At 43.1% G+C, this 22,411-nt stretch overlaps 1 protein-coding gene across 7 annotated transcripts in view; it reads left to right on the top strand.

Moving 5' to 3' along the window:
- Positions 1 to 22,411, top strand: part of BCAT1 (branched chain amino acid transaminase 1) — a 112,562-nt gene that overhangs the window by 66,410 nt on the left and 23,741 nt on the right. For all 7 annotated transcript variants that reach the window (XM_059080124.2, XM_067008893.1, XM_067008897.1 and 4 more), the window contains 2 exons: positions 8,824 to 8,987; positions 17,101 to 17,243. In XM_059080124.2, the coding sequence (XP_058936107.1) occupies positions 8,824 to 8,987; positions 17,101 to 17,243 (307 nt within the window). The remainder of the gene's footprint in view (positions 1 to 8,823; positions 8,988 to 17,100; positions 17,244 to 22,411) is intronic.

Raw genomic sequence — 22,411 nt, 5'->3', positions numbered from 1 at the left:
GGCTGCAGTGGTCAGGCTGCCCAGACCCTCTGACCAGGTCCCAGGCTGTCTACCCCACACACATCTGCAAGCGCCCAGCAGATCTGACTTTTTCAGCTGCACGCCAAGACAAGGCTGACCTTGGATCTAACACGTCCTTCTACTTTGGAGTGCCCCACGTATATTTCTGGAGTTGAGCTCAACTAGAGAAGCTCTCTGCTTCAGGTTAATACCACCTCCAGTGCACAGAATACAATTTGGACAATGCAGAACAACATTTAAAATCATTTCACATAAAGTTGCCCCATCTACAACTTCACTGTAAACCTTTCAGTGTGATCTTTTCACGAGAGCTCGAATTGTAAAATCCTGCTGCCAAATGGGCCACTCTGATTTTTGGTTCACTCCACAGGGAGCTTAAGGACATGTAAATATCATCCATTGACATGTCTTTCTTTTCCTTTTATCACCTTGTAAAATCTTTATATTACATATATAATTTTACCTATAATCATAACAATTTCCACGAAAAGAATTCTCTATTCACAGCCTTTGTTTATTTATGCTTATACACCTTTTCATCGTTTCCCTTTATGACTAAGCTCTATAAATGAAAGGATCTGAACAGATTTGAAAACTAGTTATTACAGCAGCAATTTGTAACCGTTAACTTGGGTTTTGTCCACACTTTTAATATATTCTGTTGCAGTCCTATTCGAGAGTTTATATGTATCTCATTACACTATTTAGAAACAGTTAAAGATCTTACTTGCATAACTATTAACATGTTTTATATTAACAGCCCCCTTTTTAGTATCTTCAGACCTCAATTACCTGTTTTTAGGGATACAGCTTGTCTCTATTGATTTTAGTCTTTGATGATCAGCTTGCTATTATCAGGCCACTCCTAACAATGGACATCCTCTTGAGGCTGTTCTTGCCCGTTTCAACATTATTACAGTGGAAAATTGTTTTTATTCTCTTTGTTTTTACTTTTTTGGAGTGTTGGTGCACATGGTTAATAATAATACCGCTCAGTTCATGGCACTTACCATCATGGGGTAGAAGGGGGCCCTCTCTTTGTTTTTTAAATTCCCTTTTATCGTCTCTACTCTCATCTCCTCTTCTGCCATTGGAAATCATTCTTATTGAATGAATATTCTTTTGGTTCATATGGGTTTTAAGTATCTTATTACCTTGGATGCCTGTAATTTCAATTCATATAAATGATTTTGTCTTACACATCTCATTGTGTCTCTTAGCGTTTTCCCTCTGTGCTGTGTTTCTCATTTCTATCCAGGTTCCTATGTGTAGATCCAGTCCATCACTTCTAACTGCTGCAGAGTTCCCCACGCTGGACGCTAACCACACTTTGTCCAAGTTCCTTTACTGGGATTCCATTTCCCTGTTTCCTTATATGATACCGCAAAGAGCAGTTTGAAAATATGCAACCTAGGGAATTGCTGAAAGAGTTACTGTTTCCCTGAAAGATGCCATAGGCCAATCCCAGAAAAGTCCTGCTGCCTTTCAGGGAGGTCCTGGTTCTCTTTGAAGAAACAGGGTGGTCCAGTCTGTCATCACCCCCATCACCTGGCATTGTGAAGTTCTCCTAAGTGCCAGGCACTATGCTTGGTGCTATCCCTGCACTGACTGACAGCAGCCCTGTGAGTAGGTGCCACTGGCATCACTTTAGAGATGAGGAAACTGAGGCCCACAGAGGTGAAATCAGAACCCCTGTGTGCTTGCCTCTGTGCCGTAACATCTCTTATGCACTGGTCACTGTGCTGTTCTAGGGACGCTACCTCCCTGCCTCCGTGGAACTCAGTGTCTCATGGAACTTGTGGGAGTGTCAGACCCATGGAATGAATGTGTTGATAGATGTAGGTCAGTGTGGTGAAGAAATGGGGCCTGGTTGAATAAGAGTGCTTGTTGTGGTAACTCGGATGGGAGCTAATAAGTGCTTTCCCGTCTTGTTTCTGTTTCTGTTTTTGATGGTAATTTAGTTTGACAAGGATGTCAATACAATTCATTGGGGGAAAGTATAATCTTTTTAAAAAATTCTTATTGCAGTAGAGTTGATTTACGATGTTGTGTTAGTTTCTGCTGTGCAGTAAAGTGGATCAGTTATATCGATATATATACATCTATCCACTCTTTTCAGATTCTATTCCCATATAGGTCATTACGAATATTGAGTAGAGTTCCCAGTGCTGTACAAAAGGTTCTTATTGGTTATCTATTTTATATCTAGTAGTGTATGTCAATCCCAATCTCCCAGTTTATTCCTACACCCCATCTCGTCTTAATGTAAATCTGCCTTCATGTCCATTTCCTTTCCTCCTCTGAGCTACCAGCTTTCCTGCTCTCAACTATATTTGACATAATCATTCCAGATTTTATATATTTTATAATATGTTATATGTATTCTGTAACACACATGTATAGTCACACTAAGTCTAAAGTTCATTCACAGTGCTTCTGAGTTTAGGAATATCAGTTTTCACAGGAAACCTGCCACTATATTTCTGGGATTTTAAAGGAGGGATATGGGGGAGGGAAAAATTTGATTCAAAAATTTAGATAGTACCAAAAGTATACAATGGAAAGGAAGTTTCCTTCCTACTCTCATTCTGATCCAGAGTCCACAGTTCGCCTCCTTCTGAGCAATTCCTGTTGCCAGTTTTTCTTATATCTGTCTAGAGATATATATAGATAAATATACACACCTCTTACCAGCTTACATGTGTTTGTACATTATTATCCTTTTTACAAAAATGGCAGTAACTCTTTGCCCAGCTTTTGCCAATACTCAAGACTTTTTTTTTTTTTTTTTTTTTTTTTTTGTGGTACGCGGGCCTCTCACTGTTGTGGCCTCTCCTGTTGCGGAGCACAGGCTCCGGATGCGCAGGCTCAGCGGCCATGGCTCACGGGCCCAGCCGCTCCACGGCGTGTGGGATCTTCGCGGAGCAGGGCACGAACCCGTGTCCCCTGCATCGGCAGGCAGACTCTCAGCCACTGTGCCACCAGGGAAGCCCCTCAAGACTGTTTTTAAATGATTTTTCTTATTGGCTGTGTTCTTCATTGCTGCACTCGGGCTTTCTCTAGTTGCAGCAAAAGGGGGTCTACTCTTCATTGCGGTGCGTGGGCTTCTCACCGCAGTGGCTTCTCATGTTGCGGAGCACAGGCTCTAGGCATGCAGGCTTCTGTCGTTGTGGCACATGGACTCAGTAGTTGTGGTGCACGGGCTCAGTAGTTGTGGCTCAAGGGCTCTAGAGCACAGGCTCACTACCTGTGGCACACGGGCTTAGTTGCTCCACGGCATGTGGCATCTTCCCGGACCAGGGCTGGAACCCGTGTCCCCTGCGTTGGCAGGCGGATTCTTAACCACTGTGCCACCAGGGAAGTCCAGAGAGGGGATGTCTTAGTCGGCTTGGGCTGCCGTGACAGAATACAAAGATTAGGTGTCTTAAACACCAGAATTTATTTCCTCACAGTTCTGGAGGCTGGAAGTCCAATAGCAAAGTGCCAACAGGGTGGGTTTCTGGTGAAGCCTCGCTTTCTGGCTTGTATTTGTCCATTTTGTCACTGTGCCCCGCAGGGCTTTTCCTCTGTGTTGGGGGAGGAAGGGGGGTGCGGGAGGGAGCAGGGTGCACTTGCTCTGGGGTCTCCAGGCTGACAGGATTAGGGCCCCATCCTTGTGACCTCATTTAACCTCAGTTACCTCCTTAAAAGCCTTATCTCCAAATGCATTCACATTGGGGGGTCAGGGCTTCAGTGTATACATTTTGAGTAGAAAATTGAGGAGGAATCTGAAGGGTTCTGCATGGTTTGAGCATGGGTTGCCTTGAGTATGAGGGCTGTGGTGAAGGCTGAGGGTAGAAGGAAGGTCTGGTTTGAACTCTCTTCACATTAGGAAATCCTGGGAATTTCACTGGGTTTTTGTTTTTTGGGTTTTTAAAAATCAAACTCATATCGAAAAAGAGCTCTGGACTAAGAGTAGAAGATGTAGAGCTTAATAACTGAAACTTTGGGTGAATCATTTGAGCCTCAGTTTCTTCAACTTAAAAATAGGAATTATAACCCTTAACTTCCTGAATTGTTGGATTTTCTGAGATAATGGCTATGGAATGTCTTGGAAACCGGAAAGTACTGTGTAATTATTGAGGATCGTTGATTATTTTTTTAATCTTAAACCAAACCAACTAGTTTTTCCTACAAACACATTCACACTCAAGGCCCCACATGGACCACTGGTCAATCCCATATCTCTTACAGTGCCCTGTTAGTCTCATGTTCTTTATCATTTTCCCCTCTGACTAATCTTCTTTCTTAAGAACTGGTAGGATTTTTTTTTTTTAATTAGGCTATTCTTTGGATAAAAAATTTTAAAAAAGTGATTTGGATCCCCCCAAAAGTTCTGTTCTCTTTGAAAAATGTTCCCCTGTTATTTCTAATTATCTTTTTTCTTCTGTCTCTCACTTGCCTCGCCTGGCAGAATTGTTCTCAAGCCTCCTCATGGCTGCTGTGCTTCTCTGCCTTCCAGGCCAAAACACAAACTAGTAACTAGTACCTTTCTCAGCTTGCTGAGTGCCCGCTGCTGTCAGACGCCCTCTGAAATCCTGCCTTTCTATAAAGTAATTTTCTGACTGACACAGACAGAAGTGGTATTTTCCACTATGAGATGTATCTTTATTTTCCATCACACCCAATTGTCCTGTTATTCTGTGAAAAATATACACATATTTAATACCCTTATATATACATGTATATACTTGTTATTTGTGAGGCATAACTTAGAAAGTAAAAAGTATTTTTTTGAACACATCAGAATTTCAACTTCATGTGGTCTCTTGAGGCATTATAAACTTTGCATCTGAGATTTTATATACTTCATTTTCCCTGGGGTTTCTTTTAAAATAAATATCTTTTTCTTTTTTGGCTGTGTTGGGTCTTCGTTGCTATGCGCGGACTCTCTCTAGTTGCGGCAAGCGGGGGCTACTCTTCCTTCGGTGCACGGGCTTCTCGTTGCTGTGGCTTCTCTTGTTGCGGAGCATGGGCCCTAGTTGCACGGGCTCAGTAGTTGTGGCTTGTGGGCTTAGTTGCTCCACGGCATGTGGGATCTGCCTGTACCGGGGCTTGAACCCGTGTCCCGTGTGTTGGCAGGGAGATTCTGAACCACTGCGCCACCAGGGAAGTCCTCCCTGGGTTTTTTTAAAAGCCCCTTTCAATTCCTTATTTATTGAAATAATCCAAGACACTAGTAGAGAAGAATTTTTTAAAATCAATCAAAATAAGACATTGGGGGCTTCCCTGGTGGCGCAGTGGTTGAGAATCCGCCTGCCGATGCAGGAGACACGGGTTCGTGCCCTGGTCCGGGAAGATCCCACATGCCGCGGAGCAACTAAGCCCGTGAGCCATGGCCGCTGGGCCTGTGCGTCCGGAGCCTGTGCTCCGCAACGGGAGAGGCCACAACAGTGAGAGGCCCGCATACCGCAAAAAAAAAAAAAAAAAAAGACATTGGAACTGGTCTACATAACTTAACAGCTGTTATTATCTGCATTTTTACTTATGTGGCTTTTGTTTTATTTCATCAGAAGCCTGACCTTGTCATCATAGAATTTTGTTCATTGCCATTTGATTAATTTTTAAAAAAAATAAATTTATTTATCTATTTATTTATTTTTGGCCGTGTCGGGTCTTTGTTGCTGCGCCCGGGCTTTCTCTAGTTGCGGCGAGCGGGGGCTACTCTTCATTGTGGTGCGCAGGCTTCTCGTTGTGGTGGCTTCTCTTGTTGCAGAGCTTGGGCTCTAGGCCCCTGGGCTTCAGTAGTTGTGGCTCGCGAGCTCTAGAGCACAGGCTCAGTAGTTGTGGCTCACGGTCTTAGTTGCTCCGTGGCATGTGGGATCTTCCCCGACCAGGGCTCAAACCCGTATCCCCTGCATTGGCAGGCGGATTCTTAACCACTGCGCCACCAGGGAAGTCCCATTTGATTAATATTATACTATCATAAACTACTCTTAATTGTAGGAGTAGTGCAGAATTTAAATTGCTTTCCATGAAAGAAGGGAGAATTAAGAAAAAGGAACAAATAATGGCTCCTTGAGGGTAGAAACAGACCTAATCACCAAGTTCCCTTCCTGATCCATAAAGTTACCTTTTACTTATTCTCACTCATGAAGCAGTGTGACCATTTTCAGTAAAGTCACAGTTCTTTTCATGAAAAGACATTTGACATAAATAATCATTTAAGGAGGAAGGTGACTGAGCTCTGATCAACACAAGTACTTGAAGTGCTTGTAAAACATGAGTTGACCTTGCTTAAATTTAAAATAAAATGTTAGTACACATAAACACGTTTTTTTCTCAGCATTGAAAAACTCTAGTCTATTATTTACCTGCTTGCTAAGAGTAAAAGTTTATCAAGATACTGTTTTCTAGAAATAGTTTAATGCATGTTATTCTGTTTTCCATCTGTGCTCTCTACTACCACCTAGTGGAATAAATACAAGTTTACCTGTCAATTAAATCAGGGGAAGGAAGTGAATAAGATGAAATTTATCTCTGAAAAATATTTCCATAATGATGAGTTATTGTTACTTTTAAACAAATATTTACTTATTTATTTGGCTGCGCTGGGTCTTAGTTGTGGTGTGTGGGATCTTTGTTGCAGCATGTGGGATCTGTTAGCTGAGGTATGCAGGCTCTTAGTTGCGGCGTGTGGGATCTAGTTCCCTGACCAGGGATCGAACCCGGGCCCCCTGCATTAGGAGCATGGAGTCTTAACCACTGGACCACCAGGGAAGTCCCTGTTAGTTTTTTTAATACCGTGTAGGTTGCAAAAAATACGTGAGTGAGAAAAGTCCAGGCATTCATGTGGTATCTAATAAAATGCTTATCAGCTTGTCCATAAATAAGCTATTTTATTTAGAACATTAGAAGCTAGGTAAATTATTGAGATGTGTCCTGCATATTGTATTTCTAAATTATGTTGAGAAGTTTAATTCCTCATTACAATGGTCAATAAAAATTTTATTTTAATATTAAGCTTCAAAGCATCCCTGATATGAAGTGTACTTACTTAACTGATAGGTAAATAAAAGTGCGGAGATAAGATAGTCAATTTTTATCAAGGTTGGGAAGAAAGGCAAATGTGTTTGTTATTCTGAGGATTTCTTTTCCAAATAACGAAACCAAAAAAAGCAAATGGAGTTTAAGGCTCCTCATTCTTCCCTTGTAGGGGTGTCCTCTTTAGCCCCCCTTAAAGAACAGACAAATGAGCAAAAAAAACAAAACCTGTAGACGCTTGCTGACTCATTTCTTTAACTCAGTTATCCATCACCTATAATCCGTTTGCTCTGGGGCCAGCCAAGCTGCGTGGTCCTCACATTCACAATGGAGGGTGAATGGACTCAGCTTCCCATTTCCTAATCCTTCCCGATGGCATCAGTGTGCACATATACAATCACATTTTATTCTGCTCACAGATATTTTACCTACCTGATTCTTGACAATCTGGGCACAAGTAGTGGGTGAGGGGCCTTGAGCTAATAGGTAATGGAGGAAGAGATTTAATTGAAATTCAGAAAAATATATATCCCTAGGTCTACTTTCAGTGAGTTTCATGGAATATTACAAAGGCCACAAAATCAGGGGAACTGAGTCTCCTCTTGTTTTTTCCACGCCAGACTACTACCCCATCCAGGCAGACCAGGTTCCTTTTGAAGACTAGACACAAGTATTTTATATCCCAATACTTAATGTAAGAATCCTGACTTGTTTTCTTAACTCGTGTGGTCTTGAATCGCACGGGATAGCCCAGTGGCCTTTTTTTGCCTTTATAATACGTAGCCCTCAAAACTTTTCAGTCTCTCAGTCTTCCTCCTTAAAAAACAACTGGCAGTAATTACTTATAACTGCTTCTGTGCTGGAGGCATTTGTATGATTTCGCATCATTGGCTTGTGATTTTCCGGTATTGGTGGGAAAGGCCACTTTCTATCTTTGTCATTCCTGACACGAATTCCTGAGTCCTTCATCCTCTTGTCTTTTTTTTGGGGGGGGGGATTTATCTTGTCTGGTGTCTTTGCTTCTAGTGCAGTTAAACACTCTTGCTCTCTGCTGTTTCTCACAGTCAGGTGTGCTAATGACACACTCCCCCAAGCCCACTGCCTGCTGGAGGCGCTGGCGTATCCTGAAGCAGTCAGCAGTCAGAAGCAGAAGAGCAAGTTAGAGAAGCAAATATTAGGTTTCACCCCCAAAGACTGAAATCATGTCTAGGTTCTTCCCTTTTTCAGTTCCCAATCGGTGCAACGCTGAAAGGTGTTGTATGGCTAGTTGTTAAAAATAGACTCCTCTGGGGCTTCCCTGGTGGCGCAGTGGTTGAGAGTCCGCCTGCTGACGCAGGGGACACGGGTTCGTGCCCCGGTCCGGGAGGATCCCACGTGCCGTGGAGCGGTTGGGCCCATGAGCCGTGGCCGCTGGGCCTGCGCGTCTGGAGCCTGTGCTCCGCAACGGGAGAGACCACAGCAGTGAGAGGCCCGCGTACCGCAAAAAAAAAAAAAAAAAAAAAAAGACTCCTCTGAAAAAGCCTACTATTTAAAAAGTTGACAAATGTGTTTTTCCTTTAAAATCTTAACTCAGAAAGCAAAGTAAAATGGAACCAAAGTACCCCCATTCTCGGTGTTTCCTTCTTGAAAGAGAAGACCATCAGGCTTTGTGTAACTCAACTTCAGAAGTAACAGCTGTCCGTAGTCCCTTCTGGGAGATTGTTACAGATCTGTTCTAGACTTTGAGACTGGTGTCTGCATTTTAAATGAACAGTTGTGTGTACTTTTGCTTTATTGCAGCCTTCTCTGGGAGTCAAGAAGCCTACGAAAGCCCTGCTCTTTGTAATCTTGAGCCCAGTGGGGCCTTATTTTTCAAGTGGAAGCTTTAATCCGGTGTCCCTGTGGGCCAATCCGAAGTATGTAAGAGCCTGGAAAGGTGGGACCGGGGACTGCAAGATGGGAGGGTAAGTCAGTCTGTGTTTCTGTCTAAAGGAAAGAGTCCCTCGTGACCATTTAGTTATTGCCGTTTCACTTCAATACAAGTACACATATTAGTATTTACATTGTAATGCTCATTTTTATTCTGTGTTTAGTTTTCAGTGTTTTGAATGTGCTAGTTGTTTAAAGGATAACCTCTGTGGCCCCCTCGTAAGGGAGAAACATTGACTGTTACATATAGGCAAGAGCTAAAGTAACTAAGCCAGGAATAAAAGCCGTGCTTTGAATAAACTACCCCTGGATGCTGGTCCCTGGCCACAGACTGAAAGTTGGCATTCAAGAGCATCTGGTGCTGGGGCCCAAGCTCCCAGGTGGCTCCAGGGAGTCCTGTCTGGGGAAGACGCCTGCTTCACTGAAGCGCTGTCTTCATTGCCACAGATTGTAGACATACCTGCTGCCAACTGGCTGAGGGATAGCCCTGCTTTGGCTTGGTCAGGCCAGTGGCCTAGGCCATATGTAGCTGGCAGGAAATAAAAGAGCATTTGCAAGTGTTAGACAGTTTCAGGGGTGGACTTGGCCGTGAATTGGGAATGCCCTGATGGGTGAGCAAGAATTGCTGGATTAACCAGCATGGCTCTTCCTTCGTGTGTATCACACACCCAGGGCAGCAGCAGGCCCACAAGGTGACTCAGTGACCGTCTTCTGGGCCCTGTTACAAAACGTAGATTCATGGAGCCCTGCAGAATTGAAGAATGTGCTGCTGGGATGCCAGAGAGACATTGATAGCTGGCTTTGACCCCTCCATAGACTTTATTTCCTTCTTTTCTACCAAAAAAATAAGCATGTTGACAAAATTCTATGTCCTGTCATCACTGTTGGTATTCCCTCATAACTGCATTCCCTCAAGGGGCTAGAGAAACCCTGTTGGAGTCCATTAAACTAAAGAAGTCACTTTTTTCCTTCTATGCCCTAGGCTAGCCAGGTGCAAAACTACTGTTCTTTGCTCTCTTGATGTCTTTTTTACTTGTTCAGACTTCTTCACAGAGCGTATGCATATGCACCACTGCATACCATCTGTATTACTCTTTTAAAACTTCTCTTAGAGTGCAGTAAAGCAACAATCTTGATGAAGAGATAATAACTTAAAAGTTTTTCTTCTTTAAACCTTGCTCTCTAGCTCCCCCTACCTGCTTAGGGAAAAGTTAACACGGGAACACAGAAATTGGAGGGAAATCTTTAGTTTGGTGTCTAGGCAGATTGTTATTTGTTATAAAGAAGAAATAAGGCAGTCTCACAGAATATATGATCACTATAGGGCAATTAAAAATTAATACTTTTGGGGCTTCCCTGGTGGCGCAGTGGTTGAGAGTCCGCCTGCCAATGCAGGGGACACAGGTTCGTGCCCCGGTCCGCGAAGATCCCACGTGTCGCAGAGCGGCTGGGCCCTTGAGCCATGGCCGCTGAGCCTGTGCTCCGCAACAGGAGAGGCCACAACAGTGAGAGGCCCGCGTACCGCACAAAAAAAGAAAAAAAAAAATTAATACTTTCTGGGACTTCCCTGGCAGTCCAGTGGTTGAGACTCCATGCTTCCAGTGCTGGGGGCGCGGGTTCGATCCTTGGTCGGGGAACTGGGATCCCACATAACACGAAGCTCGGCCAAAAAAAAAATAAACAAACAAACTTTCTGTACAACACAAGGAGTGAGCCCCAGTATTACTATGTACACCTAGTGTATCAATATGGGCTCATCAATTATAACGAGTATACCGCACTAGTGCAAGACGTTAATAGCGGGGAAACAGAAGTTGGGGGGTAAGGGTATATAGGAGCTCTATTTTTTGCTCACTTTTTCTGTAAACCTGAAACTGCTCTAAAAAATCAAGTCAATTATAAAATAAATTAATAGTTAAGCTCAGTTGGACCAGGATCAGTGGAAGTTGACTTGAAGTCTCTTAGAGGAGAGAGTACTAGATCTCATAAGTAAAAGGAAAAATGGCAAGAAGGCAGACAGGAACCAAAGGATGGACTTGCCCCACACATGCCTGTTGTTTCCAAGAAGTTCCAAAGCTCTCTATTCCTGTCCTTCCCACCTGGAGGAGTCCAAGGGAAACAAAGGATTTTGCATTTACCATCATCCAGTTTAGTTGACAAAGACTTTTGTCAGGAACCTTAGATTTGTGTGTTACTGCTCTTTTCTAAACATAATTAATTTAATAGCTACCTTCTAAGCTTTTTTAAAAAAAATCAATTAGATTTATTAAATAGCTATTGATTTTCATAAGCTCAAGAATTTTCTGCTTTTATCTCAGTGAATAGGAGGAAGGCAGAGGAGAATATATATATATATATATATTCTAAGATTATGTCGCTGTTTTGAAGCCATCAGAGATAATATTATCCTTTTATTTCTAAGTGTACTTCAGTGAGAAAAGTAACAGTGGCTCACGGTTGAAGGGGAGTTCGAGCACAGTGGTTCTCACCTGTGGGTGCAAATTGAAGTCACCTGCAGGAGCTTTGCCACCGAGTGATGTCTGGGTCCCCCTGTTAGAGATTCTGGTTTAGCTGGTCTGGCAGATAGCCTGAGCGTCAGGATTATTTTCATTGTGCAGCTAATCTTGAAAAGCACTGAGCTAGAAGTCAGTCTTTCATCAGAGGAACATCTTGATTCCCAGGCAGTTTCTTAGTTAATTTGGACTGATTCAGGTCTCTCCCTCTCTCCATCTTAATTTTCCTCCTTTTTCCCTTATATTCTCATTCTGCACTTGAGTGCAAGCTTTGAAGTCAGGAGGACCTGGCTCAAAAACCGAACTCCTTGGGCATGTTACTTGTCTAAGCCTCAGTTTCCTCATTTATAAAGTCAGGGTAATAATGCCCACTTTACCTGTGAGGATGAAGAGAGATAATATAAAGGACATAGGACCCTGGCTGGCATATAGGGAGCTCTCAGCAAGTGTGGTGGTAGAACCAAGCAATTACCAGAGTGGATTGGGAATCAGATATCTGAGAGCCATACACGTCACACATCTGCGTAATCTTGTACAATTAACTTCAGGTCCTCAAAAGTATAATAAAGTCTAGGGTTGTGTTGAGACAATTCATTGAAATAATAGGGTTAAGTACTTAGTACCCTGCCTGGTAGGTGGTACCCTCTCAACAGACAATAGTTTCTATTGTAAGGCTCTCTTTCTTGTTTCATCTCTAGGACTCTCTTTATCTTAAGAGCAATCAGTTGGATTTCACACACTAGAATTTACTCTTTGGGAAGGATATATTTAATATTTCCATCTCCCAGATTCTATTTAAAATTATATTAAAATTTTTTCCATGTAGACAGTTTTCCCACTTTTTCATTTTTCCCTTTACTCCAAGAACATGTGTTTCTCTTCTGAATATTGGCAGCACATGGGAGGAAACCCAAATATATTACCAAGGTATCAATTACCCTGTGGCCAATAATAATACAGTTTACATCTGAGAGAGAACTCTTTTTTTGGTTGCCTGGGTCTTCATCATTGCTGCCCGCGGGGCTTTCTCTAGTTGCTGCGAGCGTGGGCTACTCCTCATTGCGGTGTGTGGGCTTCTCATTGCGGTGGCTCCTCTTGTTGCACAGCACGGGCTCTAGGTGCACAGGCTTCAGTAGTTGCAGCGGGCGGGCCCAGTAGTTGCAGCACGCAGGCCCCAGAGCGCACAGGCTTCAGTAGTTGTGGACCACAGGCTTAGTTGCCCCATAGCATGTGGGATCTTCCCAGAACAGGGATCAAATCCATGTCCCCTGCACTGGCAGACAGATTCTTAACCACTGCGCCATCAGCGAAGTCCTGAGAGAGAATTTTTTTTTTTTTTTTTTTTTTTGCGGTACGCGGACAGCACTGTTGTGGCCTCTCCCGTTGCGGAGCACAGGCTCCGGACGCGCAGGCGCAGCGGCCGTGGCTCACGGGCCCAGCCGCTCCGCGGCACGTGGGATCTTCCCGGACCAGGGCACGAACCCGCGTCCCCTGCATCGGCAGGCGGACTCTCAACCACTGTGCCACCAGGGAAGACCCCTGAGAGAGAATTTTGATACACACTTGTGTTGGGGGAAAAATACCACCTATAAATAAATACTCCATTTCCTTGCAGTGCACTGAAGCAGTCGGGGTCTTTAATTCTTTTTTCTGCCCAAGTAGCTTTATGATGCTGGGGAACCATGGTTTTGATTCAGCCTTACTCTCAAAAGTGTATGTTTGTTTTTAGAAGTTTCTTTGAAAGGCTAGATATTCACACTGAAACTTCTCTATGTGCTTTTGAATAGACCAAAGGGCATTCATTATACTTAGGAGAGAAATTGTTTCTTTATTTTCAGATGTTTGTCTCAACAATTTTATCTTATGAACTAGAGAAAAGTCAATTAAAATAGTCATTAAAAAACAACCTTAATTTCGTTAGGATATAACAGGCTTGTATAGCCTGTTTCTTAACTTTTATTGTTTTATTTTTGCCAAACAATCTATGCAGTATATCAAGCAACTGTTTTTACTTTTGCCAAATGAATTCAGTGATGCAAACTATGAACTGACTTGCTTTAGTTCATTTATAACCCAATAGTAGAAGTAAAAGAGCTGCATCTGGGCCTGCTGGCTGCAAACCCATGCTCTTTCTACCAGACTCCCCCTGCAGCCTGGTTTATACTCATTAAAAAGTACTCATGATTTAACTCAGTTATTGCCTATTTGCCATTAAAAACGAAAGCCTCCTGCATATCAGAATTGTGTCATCTCCAGATTGACCGATAATTTACATTTTATTACCTGTGTTTTGAAGTATACATATTGAGGGTCTTTTATTTTATTTTTTATTTTTTTTGCGGTATGCGGGCCTCTCACTGTTGTGGCCTCTCCCGTGCGGAGCACAGGCTCCGGACGCGCAGGCCTAGCGGCCATGGCTCACGGGCTTAGTTGCTCTGCGGCATGTGGGATCTTCCCGGACCAGGGCACGAACCCGTGTCTCCTGCATCGGCAGGCGGATTCTCAACCACTGCGCCACCAGGGAAGCCCTTAGGAAAGCATTTTTTTTTTTTTGCTGTATGCAGGCCTCTCACTGTTGTGGCCTCTCCCATTGCAGAGCACAGACTCCAGACGCTCAGCGGCCATGGCTCACGGGCCCAGCCGCTCCGCGGCACGTGGGATCTTCCCGGACCAGGGCACGAACCCGTGTCCCCTGCATCGGCAGGCAGACTCTCAACCACTGCGCCACCAGGGAAGCCCGAGGGTCTTTTAAAGGAGTCGTAACACCTTGGGTTGAGTGAACCCCTTCATGCCCCAGATTGCAATAGCCCTATAGTATGATGCCTGTTTCCCATGGCTTTCTAGAATAGTTTAGTTTATTAGTCAATAGTCTTGGAGTTACAAGTCAGAAAACCAGCTCAAACCATCTTAAGCAGAGAAGGGACTGATTGGCTCGTGTAAGTAGGATGGTAGCTGTGGACCAATAGGAGCTCAAATCCTTGTTGCCAGGTTTCTTCTGCCCTTGCCTGTGTCCTGCCCGTGCTGCTTCCTCCGCAGTCTCTCTCCGCTCTGCTTCATCCTACCTCTGTCTCCTGTCATAGCTTCTGGCTATGGGTCGACTTAGGGCTCTCCTGCTTCAGATGGCCTTCTCCTTTGAAGGCTGGTGACTATGGACACAGTAGACCCAGACTTACGTCCTAGCACACAAGCTGCCACTACTCTCAAAGGGAGAAAATACATCTTTCAGGTTTCACACATTAAAATGGATGAGTGAATGAACTCAAAGAAGAGCTTATGAGCAGCTTAGTTACTTGCCCACCCTTTTGTTCAGTTGTGGCAGGACAAGATGCTATGATTGTCAACCCAAGCAGAATGACTTGGCTCTGTGGGAAGAGCCAGAGAGAATATAGTGGGAAGAGTACGTGTGCAGATGAGAATGGCACGTAGCCACTGTGATATATGGCTTTTGTGCTTACCTTACACTTTGACTTAGTACTATAGTCTTTAATCTTGCCCAGATGTAAAAGAGACCATTAAAAGGCCTAGGTGGGTATTTTGTAGAGGGTAACATTAATGCTTTGTAGCAGTTATTATTATATGTTTGATTATTTCTGTGTTCTTCTGGGGGTTCATAGTCCAAGGTGGGCCTAGGGTTTATTTCCTATGCCTGATTGTGTCATGGCAGTGCTTCTCAAACTTGTTTGCTAATATCCTCTGAAAGCCCAGGAAAGTGAATTATATAATCAGGGACATAGGAAGGCAAGCAAGCATCACATTTTTTTTTTTTTTTTTTTTTTTTTTTTTTTTTTTTTTGCTGTATGCGGGCCTCTCACTGCTGTGGCCTCTCCCGTTGCGGGGCACAGGCTCCGGACGCGCAGGCTCAGCGGCCATGGCTCACGGGCCTAGTTGCTCCGCGGCATGTGGGATCTTCCCGGACCAGGGCACGAACCCATGACCCCTGCATCGGCAGGCGGATTCTCAACCACTGCGCCACCAGGGAAGCCCCAAGCATCACATTTACTTGAGGACTGTCTTGTTTTATCTAAAACATTGATTCATATTTTGTAGTATACTCCATAATTTTCCCATTTAAGTTTAATAAAAGATAAATTTAAAATACCACTTCCTTTTCTCCTAAAGCAACATAAAATTGGAGAACTCATTAACGAGAGGACAGTGAGAGAGCTAGGCATTGTTATGAATGAATCTACCCATGCCAAATGAAATTTTTTTTTTAACGTCTTTATTGGAGTATAATTGCTTTACAATGGTGTGTTAGTTTCTGCTTTATAACAAAGTGAGTCGGTTATACGTATACATATGTTCCCATATCTCTTCCCTCTTGCGTCTCCCTCCCTCCCACCCTCCAAATGAAATTTTAGGGTATAAAGAACATTAGTATTTCTGTTTAGTTTAGAATTCAGTTCTCCTTCCAAATGATAGACCATTTGTGAAAATATATCTTCTTAAAAAAAAGTGAATTCCAAGATATTTAAATTTCTTATCTCTGTAGTTTGAGTTTATTCTCCATGAGCCGTGTGTGTGTGTGTGTGTGTGTGTGTGTGTGTGTGTGTTAAATGTCAATTGTATCTTGCACTCTGATTCATAGAGGAAAGTGTTCCCCTAACAAGTTTACTTAAACTTCTCCTAGGAGTCAGGTAACGAATGAATGAATGAATAAACAAACTACTAAACTACATTGTCATTCCAGGAAGATATGCCATGTTCCTTTGATTTCAAGTAATCCAAGGTGAATAGTGCTGGTTGAGAAAAACAGGCTTTTGGAATACTTTTAGTTAAAATCAGGATTTTTAACATCTTATCTCACCTTTTAGGGAATTTAGACATTGGACATTAGGTGTTTCTTTGTTATACTTAAAGGTCTCAGAGCACAGCGTTGGTGTTCTGCTAATTTTTTTTTTTTTTTTAAGATGTTGGGGGTAGGAGTTTATTAGTTTATTTATTTTTGCTGTGTTGGGTCTTTGTGCGAGGGCTTTCTCTAGTTGTGGCAAGCGGGGGCCACTCTTCATTGCGGTGCGCGGGCCTCTCACTATCACGGCCTCTCTTGTTGCGGAGCGCAGGCTCCAGACGCGCAGGCTCAGTAGTTGTGGCTCACGGGCCCAGTTGCCCCGCGGCATGTGGGATCTTCCCAGACCAGGACTCGAACCTGTGTCCCCTGCATTAGCAGGCAGATTCTCAACCACTGCGCCACCAGGGAAGCCCATGTTCTGCTAATTAATAGCTGTAACTTGATAGTAGTTACTTCTCTAAGCCTCAGTTTCTCATCTGAACCATGGAAATAATGATCATGGCTAACTCACAGTGTTGGTGTGGGGTTTAAATGAAATGTAAAATTGATTGGTATGTGAAAAAAATACTCAGTAAGTTTTAACTGTTGTTAACTTGTCTATTTACCTGTGTTCTAACTTTTCAAGTTAGAATTCCATGATTTTTCTTTGCTCTCTCTTTCTCAAATGAGTGCAGTTAGACCATTTAGGTTCTCTAATGGGTTTCCTTTAACATTATGCAGTTAACTAGAGAGTATATATTATTAAAAACATAGTACATTGACTACATCCACACGTGAATTAAAGACTTACTGGGAGGTAGGGGCTGAAGTATAGTCATAATCAGTATGTTTCCTCTTTCTTAAAAGGAATTACGGCTCATCTCTCTTTGCCCAATGTGAAGCAATGGATAACGCATGTCAGCAGGTTCTGTGGCTCTATGGAGAGGATAATCAGATAACTGAAGTTGGAACAATGAATCTTTTTCTTTACTGGATAAATGAAGATGGAGGTAATCCACTCAGATTTCAGCTCTTGGCTCTTTTTCAGTCATTTTCAGTGGGACTGGAAAGAAAAGAACTAGAACCTTAGAACAAGAGAATAAGTAGCACGCTTGCAAAATCTAAGGAATTCTGTGCTTTTGCTGTCCAAGTATTTAAGTTTACAGCATTTATAAAGATTTTGAGTTTTGTTTATGTTTTTTGGCTTTAGATGTACTTACTACTGAGATGTCAACTGAAGGAATTTATTTATTTATTTATTTATTTGTGGCTGCATTGGGTCTTCCTTGCCGCGCACAGGCTTTCTGTAGTGCGGTGAGTGGGGGCTACTCTTCGTTGCGGTGCACGGGCCTCTCATTGCAGTGGCTTCTCCTGCTGCAGAGCACAGGCTCTAGGTGCGCGGGCCTCAGCAGTTGTGGCACGTGGGCTCAGTAGTTGTGGCACACGAGCTTAGTTGCTCCGCGGCATGTGGGATCTTCCCAGACCAGGGCTCGAACCCGTGTCCCCTGCGTTGGCAGGCGGATTCTTAACCACTGCGCCACCAGGGAAGTCCCAACTGAAGGAATTTAAAACTCCACAATTTGAAGATAATGCTGCCTTATCCCCTTTTCCATCTTATCATTTTTCCTGAAATCCCTTGCATTTGGAGATGGGTCTCAGATCAATTCAGTGGTTATTCACCATATACTATGTATAAAATGCTGTTGTAATAAACACAGTCTACTGTTTCTACTGATACGAAATTGAGTATACTCTCTTGTTGTAATTCATTTGACAATCATTGCCCTTTCTGCATATTTTGACAATACATTAGAAGCCTTCCAGATTTACTCTGGAGCTCAATTTGAATGAAGAACATGATTTTTAAGGACAGATCGATCTATTTGGGTATTGTTTTTAGATTCTGGTTGATTCGAGACTATTAATATATGTCTACTATAAAAATCAGTACTTCTTTGTTACCTTTAATATCCTGAATGCTCACTTTATCCCTCTTTGTGATTATTTTTTTAAATTAGTTGGCAGAGACCACAGCAGTTCGTTGATGTTTTGGCAAAGTCTATGGTATTAGATTAACTGGTATTTTTCCCAATAATGGAGGGAAAATACATATATATGCATTTATTTTCATTAGAATTTTAATAGTCAAAAGATTTAAAAACATTTTTAGGCCTATTTACATTCTTAGGCTGTTCATTTCACAGTACTGAGTGTTGAGACTAGAAATGTAAAATGATAAGTTTCTAAATACTTGTGAAATCTCGGGATTGGTTTTAATTAAAATTTTAAATGAAATTTTAATTTTAAAGCAGCTATAGTAGCCTCTATTGCTCTTTTGTTATTTGGCTACAAATAGAGGAAAATGGTGATTCAAATGTGGCTGACTTCAGAGCTAATTTGAGCATTACTTGCAGACAGTTATAAGATGAGCCTCATGTTTTAGTCAGAGTTAGAATAAACAGAAGGTGTAGTGACTACACCATGTCCTGGGGTTGCCCAGTGGTACTCCTTAGCATATGAAAAGCCAGGTATAGATCATGCTTGTTCTTCCATACCTGCTGTTTGTACTTGACACTCTTGAAAAACAAAACTTTCACTGGAATATTTGTGATTTCTAAATTTGAGTTATTTCATATGACCTGTATCAAAAGCCATGCTTAGAAGTTGACAGCCAGTGTTGGACAGACAGTATTACTTAGGAGATAATAAATTGGTTCAACTCATTCTTTCCACTTGCCCACTGCCATCCCCATCCCCCAGAAAACCCACACAACCCCAAACAAAACCAGTTACATCGTACAGAAGTGGCACCATCCTTATTTATGCATGGGAGATGTCAGGATTTAAGCACAGTCTGAATCAGAGCTACATGATTTAACCAGAAACTCTCCTGGTGAAAAATGACCGCTTATGCAAACAGTAATCATGAACCACTTCCACCATGGCTTTTAAGTCAGAAGAGGGCTTCCCTGGTGGTACGGTGGTTGAGACTCTGCCTGCCGATTCAGGGGACGTGGGTTCGTGACCCGGTCTGGGAAGATCCCACATGCCGCCGAGCGGCTGAGCCTGTGCGTCCAGAGCCTGTGCGTCCAGAGCCTGTGCTCCGCAACAGGAGAGGCCACAACAGTGAGAGGCCCGCGTACCGCAAAAAAACAAACAAACAAAAAGTCAGAAGAGAAATGAATGAATTTGTCTTTGGCTCTTATAAAATGTACAAGACTGGGCTTCCCTGGTGGCGCAGTGGTTGGGAGTCCGCCTGCCGATGCAGGGGACACGGGTTCGTGCCCCGGTCCGGGAGGATCCCACGTGCCGTGGAGCGGCTGGGCCCGTGAGCCATGGCCGCTGAGCCTGTGTGTCCGGAGCCTGTGCTCCAGGAGAGGCCACAACAGTGAGAGGCCCGCGTACCGCAAAAAAACAAAAAACCAAACAAACAAAAAGTCAGAAGAGAAATGAATGAATTTGTCTTTGGCTCTTATAAAATGTACAAGACTGGGCTTCCCTGGTGGCGCAGTGGTTGGGAGTCCGCCTGCCGATGCAGGGGACACGGGTTCGTGCCCCGGTCCGGGAGGATCCCACGTGCTGTGGAGTGGCTGGGCCCGTGAGCCATGGCCGCTGCGCCTGCGCTTCCGGGGCCTGTGCTCTGCAACGGGAGAGGCCGCAGCAGTGAGAGGCCCGCGTACCGCAAAAAAAAAAAAAAAAAAATTGTACAAGACCTTAACAGTTACTCTTCAGGCTATGGTTGCCTCCTTCAATTTGAGGCTGTTCACCTGCCAGATCAGATAAAATTTGAAGGAAGGAGAAAGGAAATGGAATAAATGTTTGAACAGTACTCTGAGAGAAGTAAGTAGAATGTCAGGAATAATCTTTGGGCTTAAAAAAAAACAATTGAAGCAACTCCCATAACTTTGATTTATACCACGTGGCTTTAGGAAAATACAAAGAATAATGTGTTGAAAATCAGAAAAATACTGATTTCCCCCCCCAACTTTACCAAAAGCAGAGTTCTTCCCATGAGCACCCACTCTCACTGCTCCTTGGGGACAAGGTGGCTGCCACAGGGCTGGACACTATTTTGTGGCACTTGGCCTGAAACTCATGTGGTTTTCTGTTTTGTTTGTCTTTGTTTTTGTTTCTGGAGCAGAGAAAGGTTTGTTGCAAGGCCGTGCAAGGAGATGGAGGTGGCTCATGCCCTGAAAAGCCTCGAGCTCTTATTTTTGTTTTTAAATTGAAGTATAACTGATTTACAATGTTGTGTTAGTTTCAGGTGTACAGCACAGTGATTCGGTTATATATACATATGTGTGTGTGTATTCTTTTTCAGATTCTTTCCCCTTATAGGTTATTACAGGATACTGAGTATAAGTTCCTTGTGCTATACAGTAGTAGGTCCTTGTTGGTTATCTATCCATGTGGGTTTTGATTCCAGTAACAGCAGCCCTGGTTGTAAGATCGCACGGCCCCGAATTCTCCTTTTTTATTCCGTTGATGAGTAATTTAATTCAATTTAACTTGCTGTTCACTGTTGAGAGAACAGTTGTATCTTCTACCAGACACTGGAGCTACCTTGAGAGTAAGAGTCGGTTGTTGTGGTTGAGTTCACAGTTGGTCTAGGAGGCATTTACACCGCCTCTGCTTGGAGTACTCTTCCTGCATGGCTGCTCCCTGCCCTCCCTCAAGTCTTTGCCGCATACCCCATTCTCAGTAAGGCTTTCCCTGGATACCTTCATACAAATCTTAAACTCTCTCCCCCAGCACTCTCCATTGCCTTCCCCCTTTTTTTGTCTCCATCACCTGACATACAATTTAATATAACTGTTTGCCTCTGCTTGTTAGAAAGTAAGCAAGGAGTTACATCGGTTTGGTTCACTGCTGTATCCCTAGTGCTTAGAACAGCCAACGGCACTGATACTGATAGACACTCAGTATATATTGTTGAATGAATGAAGAATTGTGCTGATGGTGTTTGGGGCATTCCTGGTTCCCATTAGTGCTTGAATTTGGGAAGTCACAGATGAATCCTGCTGTTACTGCTTCTAAATCCTTCATCTCCCCCAAATGATTTCTCTGTCAAGAACAAGCTTCATTCGTAGGCTCTCTTTTCCTCCTGTTGAGCAATCTGGAGCCCGTTTTGGCTCTTGTAAGCATGTTTGTGGTTGCAGAGGAAAATGAATATTTCTCACCCAAATGTTGTCATGTCATCATCTCTGTCTGGCAACCAGAGAAGCAGATGTTCTGTTCCTTGACCTCAGGCTAGTGGTTACGGTTTTGAGTGTTAAATATATTTCACAAAACTGCATTTGCACATGAGGGGGCCGCTGTTTTCATTTAACTTTATGCCATCTTAGAGCTCAGCAAGTATTAGGAAAGGTCCCATTTGGGAACACTAGAAGTGTTCGTCTATATGTATGCAGTGTGTATGCATACGTGTACACACATATAGATCTATACATTTATATATCCAGCTAGCTTGCTATTGCAAAACACATGTTTATTTTGAGACAAACACTTCTAAACAAGACAAAAAGTAGCCCTAAGAACATTGCCAAGAACAAATTTTCTTCTTTTGAGAGGTGATTTTCAGCAGATAATTTTTAGAAATAAAATTCAAAGAAATCATACTGCTGTATCCTAGCAAAAAGGATTATTCATTTATTTTCTTATTCAGAAACATGTATTACATTACCACTGAGGGCCAGGTACATTGCTGAGGGGACACAGGAATGGACATAAGAGTTTTGGTCTTCCAGAGAGCTGGGTTGTCGAGGATGTCTGATGTGGCCACAGTGGAGTGGGTGAGCCCAGACCACAGTTTACGAAAGAAAGGGCGGTGGCCACAGCGTTGGGAGACTTAGACTCTGGTCCTGACTGTCCCCCAGTGTCACCAACCTTGGCAAGTCACTTATGTTTTTTAGGGCCTCAGTTTATCCTTCTATAAAATAAGGATTGCACTAGGTGATTTCTAAAGTCTTTTTTGCCTGCATCAAATGGCTTTGGAGCTCAAAGACTGATTTCTACACTGCTTTAGCTACCCAGTGATCCTTTCCAGCATCCCTTGTGAATTCCTCTGCAGACACATGATGGGCTCAACATGTATATAAAGTGATGGTTGAAGGTTTGAATTTCTCACTAGATTCAGCTTCCTGGGTGCCAGAGGTGAGGAGGAGGGCGGATGTTGAGT

The sequence above is a fragment of the Kogia breviceps genome, chromosome 12, assembly GCF_026419965.1.
Source record: "Kogia breviceps isolate mKogBre1 chromosome 12, mKogBre1 haplotype 1, whole genome shotgun sequence".
NCBI classification, from domain to species: Eukaryota; Metazoa; Chordata; class Mammalia; order Artiodactyla; family Physeteridae; genus Kogia; species Kogia breviceps.
This window is presented reverse-complemented; position numbering and strand designations above follow the sequence as displayed.